General features: G+C 34.3%; 1 protein-coding gene across 3 annotated transcripts in view; it reads right to left on the bottom strand.

Moving 5' to 3' along the window:
* The window catches only part of LOC144663915 (uncharacterized), a 157,830-nt gene that overhangs the window by 132,004 nt on the left and 11,879 nt on the right, over positions 1–13,947 (bottom strand). For all 3 annotated transcript variants that reach the window (XR_013572699.1, XM_078525003.1, XM_078525002.1), the window contains exons 4-8: positions 13,318–13,385; positions 11,467–11,525; positions 10,565–10,677; positions 9,383–9,472; positions 7,772–7,935 (exon numbers count right to left, since the gene is read on the bottom strand). Coding sequence is in view for 2 of the 3 variants with exons in the window: in XM_078525003.1 (XP_078381129.1) it covers positions 7,772–7,935; positions 9,383–9,472; positions 10,565–10,677; positions 11,467–11,525; positions 13,318–13,385 (494 nt within the window). In the remaining variant the exon portion in view is untranslated. The remainder of the gene's footprint in view (positions 1–7,771; positions 7,936–9,382; positions 9,473–10,564; positions 10,678–11,466; positions 11,526–13,317; positions 13,386–13,947) is intronic.

Genomic DNA, 13,947 nt, shown 5'->3' with positions numbered 1-13,947 from the left:
AAGATGGAATATGATTCAATATACGATTACATCACGCAGGGAAACATCATCCGATCAAAAGCCGCATGGTATGAGAAAGGGGAAAAAAATAACAAGTTTTTTCTAAATCTTGAAAAGTCCAGAAAAGCAAAAACTTGTATACGAAAATTAATTAACAAAGAAGGACAAGAAATAATTAATAGCAAGGCTATTATGTTTGAATTAAAGGATTTTTACAAAAATCTCTATGACGATAAGGACCAGGAAATCAGTTTCGACGAACTGCACAATTATACTAGAAATCTTAATACACCTAAATTATCAGATCACCAGCAGCTTCTTTGTGAAGGTCAGTTAACCTACGATGAGTGCTACAAGGTTGTGGATCAACTAAAAAACAACAAATCTCCGGGTAACGATGGCCTAACAGCCGAATTTTACAAACAATTTTGGCCTATATTAGGGGGTCTCCTGGTAGATTCCTTAAATGCGGCTTATGTAAATGGCAGACTATCAAACTCACAACGACAAGCAATCATTCGGCTTATCGAAAAAAAAGACAAAGACAGGAGACACATTGAAAATTGGAGACCTATATCCTTGCTTAATGTGGATTATAAGATCGGCTCTAAAGCTCTAGCAACCAGGTTGGAAAAGGTTCTACCACACATTATTCATGCAAATCAATGTGCATATGTTAAAGGCAGGACCATTTTTGACGCAATTAGATCAATTAACGATGTCATGGAATATACCAAAATCTACAACATTCCCGGTTTAATGACAACCTTCGACTTTAAAAAAGCTTTCGATTCTTTAAATTGGCAGTATCTATTCAACACACTAGAAACTTTTAATTTTGGGGATTCCTTTATCAGATGGGTCAAGGTTCTTTATTCTGATATCTCGAGCTGTGTAATGAACAATGGCTTTGCATCGGATCTTTTTGAAATTAAACGTGGGGTGCGACAAGGTGACCCTTTGTCGCCTTACCTTTTTATTATCGCGCTTGAAGTTCTTAATATTGCAATACGCCAAAACAAAGAAATCGAAGGTATTAAAGTGGGCAATGAAGAAGTAAAACTAACTGTTTTCGCCGATGATCTTACTACTTTCGTAAAAAACACGAGATCCTTCTTTTCATTAAAGGAAGCTATAAATAAATTTGGATTTGTTTCTGGGTTGAAACTAAACGAAGAGAAAACGGAGGCATATTGGCTTGGCAGCCTACATAACTACCCTGAAGATCTAGACCTTGGAACAGACAAGGTCAACAAGCCAATAAAGATTTTAGGTATATATTTCACCTACGACTGGCAAAAATTCCAAGAACTCAATTTTGAAAAAATTAGTAACTCCATAAAAAAAATCTTTGACTACATGGCAATGGAGAAATTTAACTTTACTTGGAAGGATTCAAATCATCAAGACCTTCGCAATTCCAAAGTTTATGTTCCGAGCCTCTCAAATTCCCCTTACAAAAGAAATTATCAAAGAGATAAACTCCGTTCTTTTTAAGTTTGTATGGAAATCTGGAAGAGATAAAATAAAGCGCAAAACTCTGATCAGTGACTTTAAAAATGGGGGATTGCGAATGCCCCATATAGAGACACTCATTAAAACACAAAGAATTATGTGCATGAAAAAATATTCGGAGAGCTATGACAGCATCTGGAAGGTGTTCCTAGATAATTACCTTTTCGATTTTGGAGGCTCCTTCTTGCTGAATTGCAATTACGATGTGAAATATCTTCCAAAGTCATTTCCAAAGTTCTATAGAGAATGTCTGAATGAGTGGGCAAATTACAAGGAAAAGCTCATTTCCACTCCTGCGAACGTGTTAGATGAATTCATTTGGAACAACAAGTTCATTTGTATAGACGGAAAACCGCTGTTTAGAAATAAAATAGTCAAGAAAGGTATAATCAAATTACGTGACTTGTTAAATGACACAGGTAAACTTAAGACTTGGGACGCATTACAGAACAAAAATATAACAATGGCTGAACACTTCCTTCTTATGAGTATTTTTGACACTATCCCGTTGGAATGGAAAGCTATTTTAAAACAACAATTACAAATAATTCGCGCCGACACAAACGATTCCAAAGATGTTGTTTTCCCGACGACTTCGAAGGTGCTATATTGGGATCTTGTGAAGAAGATAGAGGCTGCTCCGACATCAAAACGTAAATACGAAGAATTATTTCCAACAACTGATTTGCCATGGCAAGATATTTATAACCTTCCTAGGAGCGTAACTGTTTATTCCAAAACTAGAGAATTCCAGTATAAGTTATTACACAGAATTGTGTTCACTAATAAAGCCCTTTATAAAATGGGTCTAGTTCCTTCCTTCTCGTGCACGTTTTGTGGTGAATCTGAGGAATCCCTTGAGCATTTATTCATTCACTGTGAAATTACATCTGGCTTTTGGATTTCAGTAAAGGAATGGCTTCAAAACTACCTTACTGACGTTAATAATTTAAATGCTTTTAATATAACATTTGGGTTTTTTAGAAAAAATCTTCCTTTACTAAATCATATCATCATCTTATGTAAGCAAGTAATTTTTCAATGTCGAAACCTCAATATAAAGCCATCTCTTTCATTATTGAAAGCCAGGATAAAAATAACGTACAATTTAGAACTTGCCATAGCTAAACAAAACAAAAACCTAAAAAATCATAGCGAAAAATGGAAAGAGCTTCTCCCTGTTTTTCAACAGTAGAGTTAATATTTTATAATTATTTTGACGGAAATCATAATTAGACACTTCTTGTATTTCTCGCATCGTGTGATTGTAATTTTTTTTTCCCTTGTTTCTTCTTTTTTTTTTTTTTTTTTTTTTTTTCTCTATAGACTAAGTGTAAGTATAGTGTTAGTTTTCTTCTTCTACTCAACAATTATATTTGTATTTTAGTAATGTAAGTAGTGTAAGTAAGTAGTTTAAGTTATCTTTTTGTAAGTAGCCTTTTTTTCTGTAAGTGATGTAAGTACCTGTATCAATTGATTTGTAAATAAGCTTTTTTTGTGTGTGTGTTGCAAATAAATTAAAAAAACAAACAAAAACAAAAAAAACAAACAGTAAATAGGAAACAATGCATTATCACAATAAAAAACACCGACTCAATATGTCTTGCTAGGGCAATAGTAACAGCTTACGCTAATTTGTACCCTGAGAATTACACCATAAGCCAGTTAAAAGACGGATTCAATAAAAGTCGAAAACTACAAGAAATTAAAGCCAAAGAGCTACATAACAATGCTAATGTTTCAATAAACGATTATGGAAATTCTTTAGAAGATGTAAATAGCTTTGCATTACATTTAGATGTAGAAATAAATATAATCGATAGTGAGCAATTCAATGAGATTATATATACTTCCAATAAGGGAAAAGCTGATAAAATTTATCTATACAAAACACGGAATCATTTTGATTTTATAACATCAATGACAGCTTTTTTAAATGTAGCATACTTCTGTCATTCTTGTAAAAAAAACTTATACGAAACGTGATAAACATAAATGTCCTCAGAAATGCTTATGTTGTTTTAAATATTTTTCAGATGGTAATAAATGTGATGGTAAAGACGTAACCTGCAATCACTGCAATCGTGTTTTCCATGGTAATAGTTGTTTTAAAAACCATACTAGTAACCGATCGAAAAAAGATGGAAATGATTCAGTATGTAGCAGTGTAGCAAAATGTTTAAAATGCAATCAAATTATACTAAAACCATATATTAAAATACATAAATGTGGTTACAAAATGTGTAATAATTGTAATAGCTATTGTGAAAGCAAACATAAATGTTTCATGAAAAAGATCAAGTGTAAGGGTGGAAATTGCATCAAAAATAGCAAAAACCCTTGCAGATTAAATAAAAACATACCTCGAAAAGATTATTGCTACTCATGTAAAACGTATAATGAAAAATATTTATTTTTCGATTTCGAATGTACACAAAACACTGGAACACATGAAGTTAATTTAGCTATCTGCCATGATTTCAATGGTAATGAATCAATCTTCAATGATATTAATAGTTTTTGTAACGGAATCCTCAATGATAAATATAAAGGATATACACTTTTGGCTCATAATAGCAAAGGGTATGACAGTCATTTTATACTAAAATGGTGTATAGATAATGGTTTCAAACCTTATTGTATTTACAATGGTGCAAAAATTATGATGATGGAAATTTCACAATTAAGAATCAAGATAATCGACAGCTTAAATTTCATTCAACAATCGTTATCATCGTTTCCTAAAACGTTTGGTTTAAACGAGTTGAAAAAAGGATATTTTCCACATTATTTCAACAAAGTTTGTAATCAAAAGTATATAGGAGAGATGCCTTCCAAAAAACATTATGGCTATAATCAAATGAAAACAGAAGGTAGACAGAAATTTTTACAATGGTATGACGATCGTGTTAATGAAAATTATGTTTTTGATTTTAAAAAAGAATTAATTGAATACTGTCGGTCAGATGTTGATATATTAAGAAGATGTATGTTAAAATTCAGACAAGATTTCATAAACCAAGAAAATATTGATCCACTAAAATACATCACAATAGCTGGTGTTTGTATGGCTATTTATAGAGGTAATTATATGCCAAAAAATACCATAGCTGTAGTTGATAATATTATTCAAACAGACAAACATAGTGAAGTCAGTATTGCATGGCTTGATTACATTGGTGAGAAAAATAAAATTAAGATTCAGCATGCTTTGGCAGGAGGTGAAAAACTTATCAATAACAAATTAAAAGTAGATGGTTTTTGTGAGTCTACAAATACTGTTTATGAATTTCAAGGGTGTTTCTGGCATGGGTGTCTAGATTGTTACAAGCCTGATGTAATCAATAATAAGAATCAATGCGATATGGGTACTTTATATAATAAAACACAAGTTAAAAATAACAAAACAACAACTGCTGGTTACAATCTTATTGAAATGTGGGAATGCAAGTTGAAAAATGACAAAAGTTTTCAAAAATATTATAAAAATGATTGGAATAGAGAAGTGGTTGGCCAATTAAACCCAAGAGATGCTTTCTATGGTGGACGGACAAACGCAGTAAAACTTTTGTATAAATTCAATGAAGGCGAATGCGGTAAATACGTTGACTTTTGTTCCTTATACCCGTTGGTCCAGTTCTACAAAAAATATCCCATTGGACACCCTATAAAAATTATATCACCAGAAAAATACGATAAAAAATGGTATGGACTAATAAAATGTAAAATTACACCACCAAAAGCGTTATATCATCCTGTTTTACCAGTGAAAATCCAATGTGAAAAAGCTGAAAAGCTAATGTTCCCTCTGTGTATATCATGTGCAAAAACAAAGCAACAAGAAAGATGCCAACATAGTGAAAATGAACGAGCATTTATTGGTACATGGACAACAGATGAGGCCAATAAGGCCATTGAAAAAGGCTATAAAATTATAAAAATATATGAGGTTTGGCATTTTGAGAAGTCATCTGATGATCTATTCAAAGGATATATAAAAAAATTCATGAAGCTAAAACTTGAATCAACAAAATACAATTTTAAAAATGACAAAGAAGAAATGACATTCAGAAATAAAGTCAAAACGAATTTAGACATTGAATTAGGTAAATTACATGAAAATTCAGGCTTACGAGCCATTGCAAAGATGTGTTTAAACAGTCTTTGGGGGAAATTTGGGCAACGAAATAACATGAATCAATGTAAATACGTAACTGACATAAATGAATTTTATCAAGTACTTCTCGACGACACAATAGATAATTTAAACATGAATTTCATAAATGAAGAAATGGTTCAAATGAGCTACACTTACAAAAATCAGTTCGTTGATAACAGCTATAATACGAATATATACATTGCATGCTTTACAACTAGCTCAGCTCGACTAATGTTATATGAAAAACTAGACTATTTAGATAAACAGGTGTTATATTTTGACACTGACAGCATCATATATATTGAATCTCAAAATAGTAAGGTAATAGAAACAGGCGACATGTTAGGTGATTTAACAGATGAGTTAGACGGTGAATCTATAAATAATACATTCATTTCAGGTGGACCAAAGAATTATAGTTTCATATATGGTAATAATAAGCAAAAATGTGTTATTAAGGGTTTCAGGCTAAACCATGAAAATTCTCAGATACTGAATCACGCAAATATGATTAAAATTGTAAAGGATGAAATAAAAGAGCTCACATTAGTAAATGAAAGTAAAATTACAAGGCAAAATAAACAAATTGTTAACAGATATGAAGAAAAAGTATATAAATTTGGATATGACAAACGAGCCATTAAACACATATCAGATAACTGTATAGAAACATATCCTTATGGATATTAAAGACAAACACAAGCATAAAATAAACGCACCTTAATCAAAATTTTAAAAAAGGTATAAGAAGTTTTTTTATTTTGGAGCAAGGGTTGAGTTATGGATGATTTTTTCAGGCTTGGTTTAAGCGCTGGTATGAGGTTTGGTTTCCTATTTTATGAAATAATTGATTTTCATATTAATTTAATAAATTAATACGAAATACATATAATTATCCAACACTGATTCCATATTTGATTTCCAGATTTTGATTTCCATATTTGATTTCCAGATTTTGATTTCCATTTTTGATTTCAGATTGTGATTTCCAGATTTTGAATCCCATTTTTTGAATCCCTTTTTTTGTATCCACCACTGGTAGTAGTGATGTACTACATCTCTAAGGCAAATTTGCCTCAGAGTGTAGTACATTACTACTATGGACTAGTATCCCAAAGGCCACTAGGCTCCACGCAGACTTTACCTTACCTACTTTGCGAGAATCATCATCATTTCTCATCGCGCCAGTAGGCTCATTAGGTTGTACTTTGCAAAAGTGTAGGTACCAAAACTATTTTGTCGATTATTTTTTGGCAATTTTTACATCAGTAGGGGGTGATTATTTGAGGTGGGGCAATAAATCAAAGGTGACAGTTCGAATATTGCTTGCTGAAGGTTTTGTTTAATTATTTCAATAAAATAATCACATCATTACACAATATAGGATTTGCCATGGGCGATAACTGCTCCTTTTCTAAGTCTCATCCCGAGACCCTCAGCCACTTCTTTTTCGACTGTATATACTCGCAGACTTTTTGGAAAGAGTGTGAGCTTTATTTTCATTTAATTTCAAAAGAACCTGTTTCCCTTACTTTAAAAGATGTCATAATAGGTATTATAGATTCAAAACGCCCCTTAGCTTGCTAAGAGGTGCTTGCTAAATTACTTTTTATTGATAGCTAAAGTATACCTATGGGATTGCAGAAGGACAAATATGCTTCCAGAAATAATTGGCCTAAAGCGTAAGGTTAAAACTAAGTTTGAAATTGAAAAATACGCTAGTATTAAAAATAAATAAATTAAAAGTAAATGGGCAATTAACTGTAATTTGTTGTTTGAGATATTATAGATCTTTCTTGTAGGAATAATATTGTGTTATTGTTTAAGAAATGATTGTAATGTAATTAGTATGAATGTAATGTAGACAAGGTTTGTACGTAATGTATTTTTTTGTAAGATATCTATGCGCATTGGAAGTATTTAATGTAAAATAGTCTATGTACTCGGTGATTAAGTATTGTGTAAGTAATTTTATAGTTCAATTAAGTCAGTAATGTAAGCATTTTTTGTTTTGTTTTTTTGTTTCGTAATAAATGTTTTTCAAGTTTAAAAAAAGTAGTTAACATCATAGAGTGTAAAACCAAAGTTCCAGCCTACCTCAGCCATGCAGAAGATACCCCCTGAGAGAAATATAGCACCCTTTCCATGGACAAGCTGTACTTTGTCCCAGAAGTGTCTGAGATGTAGAGATGAGTTGTTCTCCGATCATAAGGGACTGCCAGAAAAACCTGATTCTCCGAAGCGTCGGCAATGAAGAAGTCCTACAACAAAACATACACTATATAGTGAGATTATGTAACTGCAGGAAAGCTCTGGCAAGGTAACAACTTTGTTTTCAATTCTTGGTTTTCACGTGACGTCAATGAAATTCAAAAATCCAGAATTGCAAGATCCCTGAGTTTTTTACTCTTTACTGGCTATTAGATGTCCTTAATATATATCATTTTGAAGATTTTTAGCTCGACAGCAATCTCCGTTTATAAGATAGAGCATTTGAATTTCGGAGTTTCACGCCACACGAGATCCAAGATGGCCGCCAGAAGGCTGTCACGTTCTCTTTAAAAAATGCCTTAGCTTGCGATTTTTTACAATCTGAACAGTTGAGGTTTTGCTAGAAGTGTTTATGTGAATGGTTAATTGTTCACGAGGGTCATCTGACCGATTTTTATAGCAAAACTTAATGCCAGATGTTTTCATTGATTTCCGGCGGCCATGTTGGAGTCCAACCAGTTGGACTTCAGCATGGCGTTTTCATACTTTGCTCTCTAAATTTGCGTGAAATATTTTGACGGATAACTCGAATATGGAACAACATACTGACCTGAAACTTGTTCAAAAAGTTTATTTTGTAGTTGTCTACAACCTGTATTATTCTTGATTTTTTTGACTCGATAGTTTTGGATTTATTTTTTCTCGGCGTGACAGCGGCGTGACAGTGAAAACCACCTGTATTGGAAAGGTAGGACTTTTCGATCACCAGCATAAATGCTGTTCTGTTCACTTAACCAAAACATCAGGGAGGATTTTTGGCATTTAAAAATAAACAGTGTGCAAATTCCACGTGGATAGGCTCAAATGCACATCACAACTTAGATTACCTCAAAGTTTCATTCTCACTCAACAGGTGACCGATCAAATTCACGCAAAATGGGGAAACATCTGACATTACTCTTATGTCCCAAATGCATTAAGTCATACTGCACATTGTTTATTTCAGATCTGCAGTCTTATTTTGAATTTTTAATCTGTTTATCTGGTGGTGAGAATATAAACTGATAATTAAAAGGAAATCTGCCGTTCGTTAGTAAACATAATTTCTTGTTAAGAAATTTGAGAGTAAGCACTTGACCTGGTTTGGCTACAACAAGAAATAATTGTTGTTTCGCTCTCTATTAATGACATAATTAGCTCTGAATTAATTAACGAATCCAACGTGCAAAAACTTAACAATGACCAATTAACGGCAATTAGGCCATAACGAGGAAACAACAAACGCAGTCAAACACGGATTCAACAATCGGGTAAATATTGCTCTTTCTAAACATTGAAACTGACTTGATTGTACCTATGTGAGTGAGTTGAAACTAATCGATGATATATTTCACTAGATTTTGAACAGGTAACAAACGTAACAGTTTAAAACTGATGGTTGAATAAAGAACACCACAAAACAAAACAATTGTAAGAATAAGTTCCAATGTTTCAAACCTGTGTTGGTGAGGCTGTGGGTATTTCAGCTGGCTGAAATTTAGTCCGGTTTAGTGACACCCACAAAGTCAGAGAGCCACGCTTCAAGGACTACAAAGAAAAAAGGAATCAATGAAATTGTTTTAAACTAGTCAACATGCACAAATACAACCGGTATCTGGGAGGCCATGGGTTCGATTAACGTCGGGGACTCAGAATTTTTCTTTGTCCCATGCTCGTGTCATGTTGAACACTTCATCTTCATTATTTATTACCAAGTTTAAAATTTACCATATTTATTATTTACTACAAACTTGATGAATTCGACATTGCTGATTCTAGCAGTATGCAGGACGCGTGTCACTTATCAACCGAGTAAAATGGCCCAGCTCACAACGAGTCTCTCGTAGCTCAGTTGGTTAGAGCGCCCAACCGGTATCCGGGAGGCCATGGGTTCGATTCCCGTCGGGGACTCAGAATTTTTCTTTGTCCCATGCTCGTGTCATGTTGAACACTTCATCTTTATTATTTATTTCCGAGCTTACAACTTACCATCTTTATTATTTACATGCACAAGTTGTACATCAGTATTTTTTTTGTTTTATTATAACTCAAGTTCATTTCCATTGGTGTACATGGTGAAAACAGGATTGTTGGACCTTAAGCTTGTGGATGGTGAGTCAACGATAAATCTAATGACTTTTTTTACAGGAAAATTGTTTATTTGCTTCCTTGTAGTGTCATTTGTGGCCCTAGAGCCTCGCACTTAGGCCAAAACAGACACTACGTGTGCGCAAATAAACAATATTCCCTTACAAATTTATTATATTGCCAGTTAATAAGTTTTATTAAACTCTGATTTGACTGGAAATAAAGGTAGGCAAAATGAAAACGGACGTTGAAAAAAATTAGTAGACGTAAGGTGTTCCCCGAAACTTTAAGTTGTAATTGATCGTTGTTGAACAAACACTTAACCTTAATCACAGATAACAAGTCAACAAATGTTTTTTATTTTTTCTGAAAACCCGTTCACCTGAGTTACTTTAGTTTGCAGCTTAAGTTTCTCTTTGCCATTTCCACCTCAATTTATTGTACAATATTTTAAGGGTTTTCAAGGACCAACAGAAAATAAAACTCTACAGCAACACCTACATGTTGAAATAGAAAAACCAACCTAATAGTAAAACAATGTGAAGTACTTACTGCATTTGTATCAAACATGTAGTTATCGAAGACTTCAAACTCATTTACATGCTTGAGCAGTATTGATGCAAAGTTGGAAAAATAGTCAGTTTTTACCACATTAGAATAACCACCTGAAAAATAATTATTAAACTAATTATCATTAGTTTCGAGCAGTTACATAGTAGAATTTTTCTCTATAATTGTAAAATGATCAATGCAACTGTTGTTGTTCAACTAGAACAAAGGAAAATACCAAATTGTAAAATTGAACGCCAAACATTTAAATGTTGGAGAAGCATCGCCATCCACCCTCCTTACCAAGTGTAAAGCGTTTTGGAGCCCAAGTGGCACAGAGCTGTCAGCACTTAACCCTGAATTCTACAACATGAAGTGCATCTAGAGGAGTTAATTCTCTTGCTGGACGGGATGCTAGTCCATCACAGACCTCTTACTCCCAGCATTCCATCCGGTTGACACAGCAATGTGCCAGTACCCATTTACCATTTTACATGTATACTCCTCGGTGCACTATGAGAGGAGGCACTATATATGCGGGTAAAGTGTATTGATCAAGAAAACATCACTATTACCACATGCAAGGCTCAAACTAGTATACTAGTAGAGCTGTGCTCTAGCAGAGCCCGGGTGCCACAGGTGACTTACATTTGACGTTGGGCGATGTGTATGACTTTGTTATCATGAAAGTTTTTAAGACTTGGGCCCCCAAGATTTCTTTCATAAGAGCCTTTGGGCACTCTTCAATTATTATTTCAAGAGCACAGCATTGACTAAATACTGCTCAATCCAGTGTCCAACCCACTAACCACTAATTAGGCCCCCCAATGCCTCCCACTTAACACCCCGCCACCCCTCCAAGATAAAAGTCCTAAACAATTGTAGTTTACAAGTCGCAAGCATACCTTGAATTTCTTCACGTTCAATATACAACGTGTTAGCGTTGTCCCATGGAGGAATTCCCCTATATACAGAAATCATACATGGTTGTTTGTACATTAAAAATATAACTACTTACTTTGTTTCACATACCTATAATTAGGGTACATTATGTTATGACCCATTAGCAGAGCATGCAGCTGAATTACGTCACAGAATGATAATATCATAGTATGAAATAGTTTTGTTTAATTTTAAGGTACAGTGGAACCCCGCTTTAAGGACACTCGCTTAATACGGAGACCACGGTATTAAGGACAGTTTCGGTGGTCCCGACGAAAACCTAACTCATACATTTTCTCTAAAATTAACCCGCTTAATACGGACACCCGTTAATACGGACAACGGACACTTTTCTGTGTCCCGAGTGACAAACTGTCATACATTGTCAACCCCGCTTTACGGACACTGTTTATCTGTGCACTGTCAATTTTCCTTTTTGCGATTATTTGCTAACTCTACCCTGGTCAAATAATGATAGAATTCGACGAATTAAAACGGTTTGATAACAAAAAGTAGCTTAAGCGTGACTTGCAAGAAGGTTTTGTCGAATCTTCAGTCCGCGTTGTTGTGTCGCAAACTAAAAGCCTCCGTGCAAAGTATTAAATGAGTTTGTACAGTATTGGAACGGTTAAGGCGAGATTTTTAGTTACAAAGGAAATCTTAATTGAAAACAACGTTCAACTGCGTTTTATTTCTTGTATAATAAAGTTGTGACAGTTTCAAATAAGTAATTCAACTGTTGAGTTTACTAAATTTTAGTTTGAGTGTCTGACTAGATCGTCAGAGAGTTCACATTTTGTATTTGTTGCAGTTACAGTACAATAACACAACGTTTGTTGCCGTTAAAACGTTTGCCTTCATCCTTGTGTAACTTTGGATCGATAAAACATGCATCCGTGACTTTTTTCTGAGACCCCGCTTAATACAGACACCCCGTTTATACGGATAATTTGGCATGTCCCCTTGGTGTCCGTATTAACGGGGTTCCACTGTAAAACATGCATGTATTTTGACCCTGTGACAAGATTACCTTCAGTTAATTGTAACATAAATTCCATGATATCAAACCTAAGTATTTTTCAACAATTTAATGCCACCCGAAAAAAGGCCAGAAAAGTACGCAGTCACAAAAACTACTGTACATGTACATCAATACACATAAAGCAACCAATTCTCATTATGTAGTTCCAAAAAATGTCTATCTCCTCCCCCTCAGAAGGGATTGGAAATTCCTGGGGTTGGGAAGGGTATTAAAGTCCAAAAAAATTAAGGAAATGTATGAAGCTTAATTGGAAATTCCAGAGAGATGAGAGCGTCTTAGAAAAAATCCCTTCGGTACGAGAGGTATGGATAATTTATGGAACTAAACATTGCAAAGTACACGGTGTTAATCCTTCTTCAGATTGAGGCAGAACAATCAACACTTTCTTAACAGCATTCGAATGCTTTATCACACCATTTGTACAGTTATCAAATAGCAGCATGGGATCATAACAGGTCAACATGTATACTGTATTTTGAAAATGCCATAGTCATAACAGCACGATGTTGGTTGCGTTTGTTGCTTTTCATTTTCTACATTTTGTTTAGTTATACATACTATTGTAACATGAACATGTATTAAAAAAAAACACAAAGTACCACTGACGGCAAATACGTCAGTCAGCTTGGAATCTTTGGTCTGTACCATCAAATTGTAAAAATCGTGTCAAATTGCAAAATATTAAGCACTGCAAAATATTCCCAGCAGATTTCAGCATGTGTATCCAAATTTCTTAATTCTGGACTAACCTGGAAAATGCTGACAAACTTACCAAAAATATGATCTAACATTCTCATCTTTAAAAGTCCATGAAAATCCAAAATCACTGGAATAATAAAGCTGTTGGCCAAAGAAAATTTACCATGATATTAGTGCCCATTTGAAAATGCTAACCCTTCTGACTACATGTAACCTGGAAGCAGTCACAAGACAGCAAATTTACATGAAAATGTTAATTTATCCATCATTTGTTACATCTGTGGGTGGCACAGGTTCGGTAGCCTAATGGTTAGCACGCGTTAGGGTTATTTTGTGCATACCAGTTGGCAAAATTTCAGAAATAAATTGTTCAGAGGGAGGGAGGGGGGGGGGGGCGATAGCAATACTCATAGTCACTTGATAGTACATAAGCAAGGATATGTTCTCATTACTGGGTCAGAATTTACCTTTAACCCAAAACATCCTACACCTATAATCATATAATTTATCTAGACCTATCTACAATCTGATATGCTCACCACTAGTCCTATACACATCCAATCCCTTATAAAAAAAAAAAACGGGATCTTGGCGGGATCCCTGCCAGGATCTTATGGCTCTTATGGCGGCCGGGATCCAGCCTCCCGGTGGGAATCCCGGCGGGAGTTTGGCGGGAATAAAAATCCTGGCGGCCATAATCCCA

The sequence above is a fragment of the Oculina patagonica genome, chromosome 8, assembly GCF_052425735.1.
Source record: "Oculina patagonica isolate OP01 chromosome 8, crgOcupat, whole genome shotgun sequence".
NCBI classification, from domain to species: Eukaryota; Metazoa; Cnidaria; class Anthozoa; order Scleractinia; family Oculinidae; genus Oculina; species Oculina patagonica.
Note: the sequence above shows the minus strand (reverse complement) of the source record. Positions and strands in the feature narration are given on the sequence as shown.